This window comes from Apostichopus japonicus, chromosome 3, assembly GCF_037975245.1.
Source record: "Apostichopus japonicus isolate 1M-3 chromosome 3, ASM3797524v1, whole genome shotgun sequence".
NCBI classification, from domain to species: Eukaryota; Metazoa; Echinodermata; class Holothuroidea; order Aspidochirotida; family Stichopodidae; genus Apostichopus; species Apostichopus japonicus.
In genome coordinates this window covers 6,970,647-6,984,477 of record NC_092563.1, presented here as the reverse complement: position 1 = coordinate 6,984,477, position 13,831 = coordinate 6,970,647, and the positions used below count along the sequence as shown (strand labels likewise).

General features: G+C 37.2%; 1 protein-coding gene across 1 annotated transcript in view; it reads right to left on the bottom strand.

The window, feature by feature from the left end:
- Positions 1-13,831, bottom strand: part of LOC139965288 (deoxynucleoside triphosphate triphosphohydrolase SAMHD1-like) — a 38,888-nt gene that overhangs the window by 23,323 nt on the left and 1,734 nt on the right. Inside the window, exons 2-3 of the mRNA XM_071967495.1 lie at positions 7,673-7,939; positions 2,152-2,191 (exon numbers count right to left, since the gene is read on the bottom strand). Of these exons, the coding sequence (XP_071823596.1) occupies positions 2,152-2,191; positions 7,673-7,715 (83 nt within the window). The 5' untranslated portion in view covers positions 7,716-7,939. The remainder of the gene's footprint in view (positions 1-2,151; positions 2,192-7,672; positions 7,940-13,831) is intronic.

Here is a 13,831-nt window from a genome sequence, read left to right as displayed (position 1 = left end):
TCGAGATTATGTTCAGAATTGTAATTTCCCCAATTGTAATGAGATTTGGCTGGATAAGGTCTTACATTCCAACTCTACTTCCCAGTGTGTTTATTCCCGATATTTAGATAAAGTCGCTCAGATACCTACCGCCAGCCGTAAATGGGCTAATGTGTTCAACAACTTGACGACTGAAGATTGGAATAGATTCTACAGTATTCCTTGGGCAACAGTTTCCGAATCAAAAATCCAATATTTTCAGTTTAGAGTTTTACATAGAATAATTGGGACCAATAAACTTCTTCATACCATCGGAAAATCCGACTCTCCAAACTGTACCTTTTGCGATACGCATATTGAAAGTATAGAACATCTGTTCTGGGAGTGTAGTGTGACATCCACCTTTATTTTAGGGGTTGAGGCTATGTTATTAAATAAGCAATTCTTCTTCTCCAAGAAGGATATCCTTCTTGGTTTCGGTGTTGATGTAGCTCACCCATACAATTTTCTTATTTTATATATGAAGCATTTCATCTTTCAATGTAAATTGAATAAATGTATTCCTGTTGTAGAGGATTTCTTCTATAAATTTAAGTTTACAATAAGTGTAAAAAAGTACACACAACATCGATATCGTAGTAAAAGTAAGGTTAACTTTATGCAGCTTAAACAAGCCTTTAGGACATGTGATTCTCTTTTCCATTAATCTCGTTCGATCAATTGTGCTGTTTATTAGAACAACTGTTATTTTGTTATGACGTTTATTTAATCTGAAGCATCTATAGTATGAAAATATGAAGTCTATTAATTTGACTGAAGTTATCAATAAATGGAGGGAAAAAAGTATTAAAGGGCGCATTTTCACTGAAATGTATACATTTTTTAGAGAATATATATTTTTTCTCTTAGAGAATATATATTTTTTTCTCTTAGAGAATATAATTTTTGCCTTAGAGAATATTTTTTTTTTTTTCTTAGAGTATATATTTTTTCCTTAGAGAATAAATATATTCTTGGTATAAAAAATATAATTTTTGTGTAAGTATATATATATCGTTACAGAATATTTATTGTAAGATAATATATATTTTTCTATTAGAGAATAAATTTACAATGGCATAAAAATATATAATTTTTGTGTTAGAGAATATATATGTTTGACAGAATATTTACTGTAAGAGAATATATATTTTTGCACAGAATACATATTTTTTATTAAGAAAATAATTTCTGTATGCCTGGAGAATATATAAATATATACTTTAAGGGAATAAATATAATTTTCAGGGAATATATATGTGTATACATATATATAAATATGTCTAAAATGTATTTTTGAAGTTAACCATGTATGTATTTCGCAAGTACAGCATATATATATTTATACGTAATATATTCCGCTTTCTCGCGCCATAGCCTGGAGAATATATAAATATATACTTTAAGGGAATAAATATAATTTTCAGGGAATATATATGTGTATACATATATATAAATATGTCTAAAATGTATTTTTGAAGTTAACCATGTAGGTATTTCGCAAGTACAGCATATATATATTCATACGTAATATATTCTGCTTTCTCGCGTCATAGAATACGGGTGGCTTCATACCTTCGCTTCTGAGTCTTCCGCCACTTTCTCTTTTCCGGTGAAGTAAGTTTCTTCAACCTCTTGTATTTTCCTTTTGCGCGCTTCTCTAAGTTCGCTTCCATGATAGAATAAGTTTTCACTTTGCCGGAGTCGAAAGCAACCCAGTATATCAATACGTACTACAATGCAATGCTTTAGTTTGTACAGTGTATGTTTAGGGAGTTAGTATGTCTGTGATACCCACGCACACGCAACTTTTTCGGATTGTTGTGAATGAATCTATTTTAAACAACGGCTCATGTATAAACATACTATTCACTGATTGGTGGAATTCAAACTAGTGGATTTGGAGAAATGAAAACTTTGTCGTGGACACTCTTACTCGTTATCGACATAAATCGTTAATTACTCGCTAATTAACGCTCTTGGCAGGGTGAAACTTGGATGGTATCTTAGTTTGCTGTTTTATGATTGATACATGTAAAGAAAATCGATGCAAAAAGGTGGAAAAAAGCGACCCAACGCAAAATGCTGCTTTAAGCTGACAATGTTTCCTTCTGTAGATTGATGATACTTTACCTTTCCGGCGATGAAGTCACATTCTCGGTGGAAACATCATCTGTAAAGGTGAATGACAAAAACTTGTAAATTAAAACTGTAGTAGTTCTCAAAAGTAATTTACTGTGGCCACATATATGTTTTGAATGCGATGGAGGGGGGGGGGGGGGGGGGAGGAGACACAGTATGTTAAAGCCTGGCTGTTCCATAAGGTAACAGCATGTGTATTTTACAATAAGTTTCATTTTCAACTTTTTTTAACTATTAAGTAGTGGCAGTAGCAACACCCTTCACTTCCTATGACTAATGCGTTCAAATATAGAACAAATGAAAAGCATAATTCAGCCATTCTGTGGGAAGATCACTGAAGATGGAAGACTTTGAGTGGTTTAACAAGTCTCAGACCACCAAATATCAAGACAGACAATAAAATAACACCATTGTATTAAGAAACAGTAGTTATAATCATGAGTAACCAGAATGCAAAAATGCATTGTGGTTTCGATGATGTATCATGAGCAGTTTTCTTCAAGAATCTGCCGTAATGTATAGTGAGGGTGTACATGTTTACAAGGGTTTCACGATTTGACCTCTGATGACCCCAAATGACTTTTGACCTCGACCAAAACAATACGCTTTTTAAACTCAATGTGGTACTTCTACACACTAGTTGAAAGGTCGGCCCCAGCTTCCAGTATTGAGATATCGTGATTACAAGGTTTTCACAATTTGACATCTGGTGACCCCAGATGACTTTTGCCTTCCACCAAAAAACACTAGGCTTCTTTTACAAAACGTGGTACTCCTACACACCAAATAGGCCTATGAGGTCTGCACATAATTCCCTTTTTGAGCATTATCTAGGAGACACAGCGACAAAATAAACAAGACACTGGACAACAGAGTGCAGAGAACTAAAATCAACTTTAGCCACTCAGTCTAAAATTATAATTTACTATGAAAAATTAATATCTTATAACCGATAAAAAAAAACGAAATAATTGCCTTACCATTGGGGCGACACAAACAAAAACTTAGGAATAAATAACAAAACATGGTTCTGTGTAAAAGATGTTGCCGAGTGTTTCCTGATACGGTTTCTCTCCATCCTGGTGGGTGATGGTTAGTTCTTGCTGGGGTTTCTGTCTCAGCACAGTATAATATTAAATTAATGTTCCCATCCGGTGAAAAGAAATAAAAAATAGTTTGGTAAAAGTTCCTATATACTTAGAATGGCAAATAAAACACTTCCGGTTTCCTCCAATATTAAGATGGATTGCAGGAGAAAGTTTCGTCCAAGGTGGTATGGATATTCATAATTGTGAAGCTGGCCTCCTTTACTTATTTGATAGGTTACTATAGCCGAGAGCTAAACTAATTATTAAGCAGGATTTCGCTGTGTATAATACACACTTAAAACTTTCCACACAGTAAAAACTGATTAAACACAAAACTACAAAAAGTGGTCTTCACTGCTTGTCAGGTAGGGGTGCTGTAATTGTATAGGTTTACAGGAAGAACGTACACTAACAGGGAGGACTAAAACAGAGGGACAGGGTTGCAACTGATCTGCCCAATCAGGAGATGGCAACATCTTTTATCTTAAATAAACTCTTGCCAATTGTCAACTAGCACTGCTATTACATAATATGTTGAAACTTTGCATATTCAGTAGCAAGTGAACTTAATTGTTGCCAGGGCTGGTGACTAATCTAATGAACACAAAAAGAAACAATGGAAGGTTTGTTTTAGTACCAGAGTACAGATGAAACAAAAGGTGTCTTATTCACCACACCTGCTATGTGAGATAATCTTGATTAAAAACTGTGTCTATTTAGACTTTAATCACACCTTCATTTAACTTAGAGCCTAACTTAATTTCAGTCCTCTGGAGAACTCGGCAGCCCAGGCTAACCTAAAGCAGTATGTTCAACTAGGAGATAACTTTCATTCCGATATTAAACATTGCAGTACTGGTGCCCCACAGGGTACAGTTCTAGCACCATTTCTGTTTACTGTATACACATCTGAAATTCGCTTAACAAACCCTAACTGTCCATTAGTGAAATATGCTGATGACACTACCCTTATTGGTTTGGTTTCTGATGGCAACCATAACATGTACCTTGAACAGATTCGTAGATTATTGTGATGAAACTATTTGGAATTAAATGTAACTAAAACCAAAGAAATGGTTATTGATTTTAGAACTAGACATTAGGTATTAGCAAACGATGTGATAATTAAAGGTAGTAATGGAGTAGTAGTATTGAAAGGGTTAGTAGCTACAAATGTTTAGGGGTTATAATTGATGATAAGTTAAACCGGAATGCAAAATGCATTGAGGTTTCGATGACTTTAATGCACTAGACTTCTGCTTGTTAGTATAACCAGAACTAGCTGTTACAATAACACTATGACATGCTTACACAGGTCAGTCTACTGTACGTGGATATACACACCTCCATCAAAGCAATAGGGTTCTTGTACTCAATGTTATGACTCCACACACCAAGTATTACAAAACCAAACCTTGTTCTCTAATAACTTCGCACATTAAGGTTGCAGAGGAGTCCACTTATGGGAAAGTTAGATTGGAATATGCCCACGAAACTTCAAAGAATTAACTTGAAAGAAGCTAATACAGGTCACTGGAGGTCAACCTGAGGTCAAAGGTCACCCAAATGCAGTTCGACCATTGTATTACAATAGCCTAACTCTCAACCCTGTCAGTGGTAGTTTCACAAGTTATCGGGAAAAAAACACATTTTGACCCATAAATGACCTTTGGTGACCTTGGATCACATCACGGTTATTTTGAAAAATGTGTCCCTACTTCATTCACAACTTGTCCTAATATACCAGCCATGTCAGACTTCGTGACTAGAAGTTGTTGCAAAAATTAGCATAAGTTGGGAGTTTTTTGCACATACTCAACCTTGAATGACCTTGAATGACCTAATGGTTTTTATCAAAAATGTTCCTCTTGATGATGTGCACTCTGTCCTAAAATCCCAACCTTGATGGACATTTGGTTCTCACGTTTTTGCAAAACTACTAGTTTTTGACCCCTAATTGACCTTTGTTGACCTTGGATCATATTACCGTTATGTTTTGAAATGATCCCTTACCCCATTCACAACTAGTCCCAATATATCAACCATGTCGGACCCGTCAATGGTAGTTTCACAAGTTATTGAGACAAAAAACACATTTTGACCCATAAATGACCTTTGGTGACCTTGGATCACATCACGGTTATTTTTGAAAATGTGTCCCTACTCCATTCACAACTTGTCCTAATTTACCAGCCATGTCAGACTTCGTGACTAGAAGTTGTTGCAAAACTTAGCATAAGTTGGGAGTTTTTTGCACATACTCAACCTTGAATGACCTTGAATAACCTTGAATGACCTAATGGTTTTTAGCAAAAAATTTTCCCCTTGATGATGTGCACTCTGTCCTAAAATCCCAACCTTGAGGGACATTTGGTTCTCACGTTATTGCAAAAATACTAGTTTTTACCCCTAATTGACCTTTGTTGACCTTGGATCATATTACCGTTATGTTTTGAAATGATCCCTTACCCCATTCACAACGAGTCCCGAAATATCAACCATGTCGGACCCTGTCAGTGGTAGTTTCACAAGTTATTGAGGAAAAAAACACATTTTGACCCATAAATGACCTTTGGTGACCTTGGATCACATCACGGTTATTTTTGAAAATGTGTCCCTACTCCATTCACAACTTGTCCTAATTTACCAGCCATGTCAGACTTCGTGACTAGAAGTTGTTGCAAAAATTAGCATAAGTTGGGAGTTTTTGGCACATAATCAACCTTGAATGACCTTGGATGACCTGATGGTTTTTAATCAAAAATGTTTCTCTTGATGAGGTGCACTCTGTCCTAAAATTTGTTTGGCCTACAATATACACACATAATTTCATTGCTAGAAATGTATCAAAACCAACCTTTGGCCCCTCATAACTTGAGAACTGGGTGTCCGATTGAAGCGGGAGTTGGTTTCCTATATTCAGCACGAAAAGCTCTATCATATGTCAACAATTTTTAAAACTTATCTTTGTTCTGTTTTGTTTTGCCCCGTATCTCCTAAAATGAGCATATTTTTTAAGATTTGACCTTTGACCTTTTGACCTCGCAGTCAGATGTAGTTTGACACGCTGATTCCAAAAAGCAACATGACAAGTCTGTGCGACCATCCTAACTGTACTAAGTCTTATTAAAAAACAAAAACATTGACCTCTGATAACTTCGCACACGAAGGTCGCACAGGGGTCAACTATGGACCATTTTGATCGGAAGGTACCTTTGAGATCCGATTATGGCCACGAAAATTCAAATAACCCAAAAAACTGATAAAGGTCACCGGAGGTCAACCTGAGGTCAAAGGCCACCTAGATGCGGGTCGACTCCCTGATTACAATAGCGTAACTCCCAACCTTCACGGACATTTGGTTCTCAAGTTATTGCAAAAATACTCGTTTTTGACCCCTGGTTGACCTTTGTTGACCTTGGATCACATGACCGTTATGTTTTGAAATGATCCCTTACCCCATTCACTACTGGTCCCAAAATATCAACTATGTCGGATCCTGTCAATGGGAGTTATTGCTTGTTTTAATATTTTGGTTTTTGGCCTCTTACTGACCTTTAGTGACCAACACAGGCAACACAAAAAATAGGGCACATCTACTCAATGTGGTACTCATATACACCAAATATTAGATTGGTCCAAGCTTCCCTACTTGAGATACCGTGTTTACAAGCCAGGCGTCACACACACACACACACGCACGCACCCACACGCACACACACTCTCCGCCTGCATGAATGCATAGGTTACGATTTCACGGCTAAAACCAATATTACACTGCTTACGTAAGCTGAATTCTTTTAACATAAATCCACATATTCTCACCATCTTCTATAACTCCATTATCTGTAGTGTTTGGACCTATTGTATTACTTGCTGGGGAGGTAATGCGGGAAGAACCAGCATAAAGGTTCTGGATGTTGTTAAACGTGCTGGTAAAATTATTAGGAAAAGTCTGCCGTCAGTGGCCTCGGTCTACGAGAATTGTGTACGAGACAAGCTGCTGTCCATGTGGAAAGATCTCATTCACCCATTGCACAATCATCTAAGCAGCCGCATCATTGCTCGTAGCGGTAGATTGAGGTCGCTGACGTCACACATAAATAGACATCGTTCTTCGTTTATAGGCACTGCCGTTGGTATTCACAAAAAGAGCTTCACGAGGTAGGGAGGGTGGCTGTTCCACTTAGTTGCGCTGTTGGAGCTAGTTAGTTAGTGTATATTTTGTTTAGACTGCATATATCTGTTGTATATTATCAATGTTTTTTGGAATTTCATTTCATTCATTGTATCAATGTTCTTTGTGTTTTGTATCATTCATTGTATTGCTCACCGCAGATATGTAATTTCCTTCTGGGATTCAATAAAGTTGACTTACTTACTTACTAAGCTTAAAACTGGCCGACAAAAATTATTTTACAAACCACTGCCATTATCCGTTTCCTCAGATCTCTGTCGCTTTGGCATTCTTCTCTTATTTCGATGCAAATCAGTTGATCAGTTCAGATTGGGAGTTGGATGGGCGGCGACCTTGGGTGGAGCAAGCCAAGCAAATGACAACAGAAAACCGTCCAAGTTGTTTAGCTGCAATATATTCCAAACCCCTTACGCACGAACCAAGATGAACTGGCAGCATAAAAACAGTAATGGAGCAATAACGGAGCAATAGTGGAGCAGTAGCGGAGCAACCCCTAACAAGATAAAATTAAAACATGAATAAAACAATATACCATGTGTTTTCTAGCACACTCTGTAATTAAATAGTTAAGAAATAGCAACCAATCTTCAAGTGAAATATTATCCCAAAACACCATATTGGATTAGAACCCACCATTGTAACACTGGAAATTCCTTTGAACTAATTTGACTGTCCACAGCAATTATGATATTCCCAATTGACTAAGCGGAAACAATAATTAAAATAATACAGTAGATCCCCACCTCTTCACTCACATGTTAACAGTCACAAGTGCAGAATACAAGAACCTAGACCCGACGTGATCATACACCTTTAATATGAATGCCAAGTTATGAAGAATACAAACATGAATACCAAAATTAATTTATAACTGATCCTTCACTTTAATCATTATTCATCACCAAAATTATCTTGAATACAAGTCAGTTATCCCTTCATTCCACTTGCATGAGTTCATATGAAATTCTCTATACACAAATTTGTATCAGTACTACATACTGCTTTAAGGTAATGCTTGAATGATGCGAATCAATGAGCCACTCCTTTAATTAAAATTAAGCCTAACACTAGTTCAATGACATAAAAAACAATACAGATACATCAGAATATGCCCTGACATGATACTCTCAACTCAATGGACCACAAACAGGTAAAACAACTTTAATGTAGGTACATTGTAATGAGACGCTTCTCATCTACGACCCTCTGAACCATCAGGAACCTACGAAGCTGTACTAGCTATTAACACCACAATACAACCAGACACCAACCTGCAGCAATGTCAAAAGTAACAAGCTGTATTGAAATCTTGACACAAATATTTACAGTAACAATCAAGAAAAAAAAACAATCAAAATACAATTAAAGAAGTAATTAAAGAACAAAGATGGTACATGGCAGAAGGGGCTACACTGCATGGAAGCAACAGCTTAATTCATACAAATAACTAACACAAAAGTGTTACAGAACATTTAGTTCTACTATTCTGCTTTAATGCTGACATGGTAGACCAAGACACTATTGTAATTGATTAACAACAAAAGGGCCACATTGTACCGACCGGTGTGAAGTTAGATACTTATTCCGCGTTCCTCGTTCGACATTCGCGAATAAGTAACTGTAGTACACATGTCACTTATTCGATAATGGATTCTATATACAACTGTGGAAAGCCAAATGCTTCCGTACGAGATTATCAAGATTTTTTCGTCGAAAAAGTACATTTAGTGTATTTTTCCAATGCTAATGAGGTTTTATCAATGGGTCATATGAACTCTACAGACATTGTAGAAGGGTACCATAATTACTATTTGTTAGTTAGTTAGTTAGAGCCTAATGTTCAAGCGCTCTTTTACGAGAGAGTGTATTTAATGAAACGAAGAAACGTCTAGAAAACATCCTGGATGAATCATTTCAGTTGCGCATGGTCCTTTGTTCCGCTCCTTCACATTTTGTCTTATGAAGTATTGAGTAATAGTGAATGACACATCTTTGCACATTGATCGGTAAAAATTCTACCAAGTAATTTTGGCATGAACATTTCTCATCTGCAAGTACATTTCAATCGAATCAGAGAATAAATGAGGAGGGGTGGTGGGGATATTAAGCATGTAATATTTCTCCTGACTTCTATACTTCCATAATTGACTCAGTAAATAGCCTAATTTATATTTACCGAAGAATTAATACATTAAATACAATTGTAAGTGATTAGAAAGTATAATTTGGACTTAATTTAACAAACGCAAAATTGACCTAAAATATTTAACTCTTGCCAATGGATTGAATGTGTATTTTGCATTGAGTAAATTTTGTATAGCTAGTTTTTTGAAGTTATAATTAATATTAAGGTAAAACTGAATAAAAGGAAATTTACTAAAAATTCACACAAACTCTGGTCTATGTTTAGTTGGAATAAACCCAGCGCCGAAGGTAATTTTGTTTTGTATCACCACACTGTTACATACGTAGAGTAAAACTTCAAAAAAGAAGAGATTGACGAATATACTAGATAATGATTGTGCATAATTCATTTGTACTGGTCAAGCACTGTTTGGACCGGATAAGACGCACTATGGTACTCTTCAACAATGAAATGATGAAAAATGAAAAACAACTTTGGCCCTAATGAAGACCAGCTAGCCTTTGACCACCCATCCAATGGGTCATAAAAAACTTTATCGACAATGTAAAAGAGTCCCATCATGCGTCTTGCCCGGTCCAAAGAGTGCTTGACCAATTTAAATGACCACTTAATCATCACTTTTTTAATTAGTGTAACGGGACCACGAATAAAAAAGAATTTTGCCCTATTGAAGACCAGCAAGCCTTGGAATACCCAACCACCGAGTCATATGAACTCTTATGACAATGTAAAAGAGTACCATCATGCGTCTTGCCCGGTCCAAAGAGTGCTTGACCAATTAAAATGACCACCAAAATCATAACTTCGTAAATTAATGTAACGGGACCACGAAAAGAAAACTTTTGGGCCCTAATCAATAGGGCAAAATTCTTTTTCATTCGTGGTCCCGTTACACTAATTAAGGAAGTGATGATTTAGTGGTCATTTAAATTGGCCAAGCACTGTTTGAACCAAGCAAGACGCATTATGGTACCCTTCTTCAATGTCTTTAGAGTTCATATTTCCCATTGGTTACGTGGTCCAAGCGTGCTGGTTTTGATTAGGGCCTTAAAGGGTTTTATCAGGGTCCGGTTACATTCATTTGCAAAGTGATGACTCAGTGGTCATTTTAATTGGTCAAGCACTCATTGAACCGGGCAAGACGCATGATGGTACTCTTTTACATTGTCATAAGTGTTCATATGACTCGGTGGTTGGGTATTCCAAGGCTTGCTGGTCTTCAATAGGGCAAAATTCTTTTTTATTCGTGGTCCCGTTACACTAATTAAAAAAGTGATGATTAAGTGGTCATTTAAATTGGTCAAGCACTCTTTGGACCGGGCAAGACGCATGATGGGACTCTTTTACATTGTCGATAAAGTTTTTTATGACCCATTGGATGGGTGGTCAAAGGCTAGCTGGTCTTCATTAGGGCCAAAGTTGTTTTTCATTTTTCATCCCGTTACACTCATTAAAGAAGTGATGATTTAGTGGTCATTTAAATTGGTCAAGCACTCTTTGGACCGGGCAAGACGCATGATGGTACTCTTTGACAATGTCTTTAGAGTTCATTGACCCATTGGTTTGGTGGTCCAAGGCGTTCTGGTTTTGATTAGGGCCTTAAGGGTTTTTTTCAGGTCCTGTTACCTTTATTTAAGAAGTGATGATGCAGAGGTCATTTTAATTGGTCAAAAACTCTTTGGATCGGGCACGACGCATTATGGATAGACCCATTTCACCATTACGGTACTCTTTTACATTGTTATTAAAGTTTATATGACCAATTAAGGCCAAAATGTTTTTTATTCGTGGTCCCGTTACACTAATTAAGGAAGTGATGATTTAGTGGTCATTTAAATTGGTCAAGCACTCTTTGGACCGGGCAAGATGCATGATGGTATCCTTCTTCAATGTCTTTAGAGTTCAAATTTCCCATTGGTTACGTGGTCCAATGCGTTCTCGTTTTGAATAGGTCCTTAAGGTTTTTTTTAGGTCCCGTTACTTTTATTTAAGAAGTGTTGGTGAAGAGGTCATTTTAATTGTTCAAGCACTCTTTGGACTTGGCAAGACGCATTATGGTACTCTTTTACATTGTCATTAGAGTTCATATGACCCATTAGTTGGGTGGTCCAAGCGTGCTGGTCTTGATTAGGGCTAATTTCTTTTTTTTTCAGGTCCCGTTACATTCATTTAAGTAGTGAAGATTCAGTGGTCATTTTAATTGGTCAAGCACTCTTTGGACCGGGCAAGACGCATTATAATACTCTTTTACATTGTCATAAGAGTTCATATGACGCATTGGTTGGGTAGTACAAGGCGTGCTGGTCTTCATTAGGGCCAAATGTTTTTTATTCGTGGTCCCGTTATACTAATTAAAGAAGTGATGATTAAGTGGTCATTTAAATTGGTCAAGCACTCTTTGGACCGGGCAAGACTCATGATGGTACTCATTGACAATGTCTTTAGAGTTCATTGACCCATTGGTTTGGTGGTCCAAGGCGGTCTGGTTTTGATTGGGGCCTTAAGGGTGTTTTTCAGGTCCCGTTACTTTTATTTAAGAAGTATTAGACATAGAGGTCATTTTAATTGGTCAAAAACTCTTTGGACCGGGCACGACGCATTATGGTTAGACCCATTACACCATTATGGTACTCTTTTACATTGTCATTAAAGTTTAAATGACCAATTGGATGGGTGGTCCAAGGCGTGCTCGTCTTCATTAAGGTCAAAATGTTTTTTATTCGTGGTCCCGTTTCACTAATTAAGGAAGTGATGATTTAGTGGTCATTTAAATTGGTCAAGCACTCTTTGGACCGGGCAAGACGCATGATGGTATCCTTTTTCAATGTCTTTAGAGTTCAAATTTCCCATTGGTTACGTGGTCCAATGCGTTCTCGTTTTGAATAGGTCCTTAAGGTTTTTTTTAGGTCCCGTTACTTTTATTTAAGAAGTGTTGGTGTAGAGGTCATTTTCATTGGTCAAGCACTCTTTGGACCTGGCAAGACGCATTATGGTACTCTTTTACATTGTCATTAGAGTTCATATGACCCATTAGTTGGGTGGTCCAAGCGTGCTGGTCTTGATTAGGGCTAATTTCTTTTTTTTCAGGTCGCGTTACATTCATTTAAGTAGTGAAGATTAAATGGTCATTTTAATTGGTCAAGCACTCTTTGGACCGGGCAAGACGCATTATAATACTCTTTTATATTGTCATAAGAGTTCATATGACGCATTGGTTGGGTAGTACAAGGCGTGCTGGTCTTCATTAGGGCCAAAATGTTTTTTATTCGTGGTCCCGTTATACTAATTAAAGAAGTGATGATTAAGTGGTCATTTAAATTGGTCAAGCACTCTTTGGACCGGGCAAGACGCATGATGGTACTCATTGACAATGTCTTTAGAGTTCATTGACCCATTGGTTTGGTGGTCCAAGGTGTTCTGGTTTTGATTAGGGCCTTAAGGGTGTTTTTCGGGTCCCGTTACTTTTATTTAAGAAGTATTAGACATAGAGGTCATTTTAATTGGTCAAAATCTCTTTGGATCGGGCAAGACGTATTATGGTACTCTTTTACATTGTCATTAAAGTTTATATGACCAATGGGATGGGTGGTCCAAGGCGTGCTCGTCTTCATTAAGGCCAAAATGTTTTATATTCGTGGTCCCGTTACACTAATGAAGGAAGTGATAATTTAGTGGTCATTTTAATTGGTCAAGCACTCTTTGGACCGGGCAAGACGCATTATGGTACTCTTTTGCATTGTCATAAGAGTTCATATGACCCATTGGTTGGGTGATCCAAGGCGTGCTGGTCTTCAATGGGGCCAAAATGTTTTTCATTCGTGGTCCCGTTACACTCATTTAAAAAGTGATGATTTAGTGGTCATAAAGATTGGTCAAGCACTCTTTGGACCGGGCAAGACGCATGATGGTACCTGTCACGCCTGCATTGTATTTTAACATTCCTTGTGGGTGGAAATTTCCACCAGGTAGCCTAGGCCTTTGCAAATTGTTCATTTCTTCTTTCGAGTAATGTATGCAAATTCTAGGAGGTGAACAATGGGGAGACGGGTTCTTCTCGGGTAATGTATGTAGAGCCAAGCAAGTGCATAATGGGAAACGGGTCCATCGGAATTCGTAGATTGTGCTTTGGCTGGTTAGGGCAGGGGTCAACTTAAGGTCGATATATAAGGATTGGGATGTGGTTGGATTTGGTATTCTGTGTGAGTCTCACCATCGTCCGGTCTTCGCCGTCTTATTCCT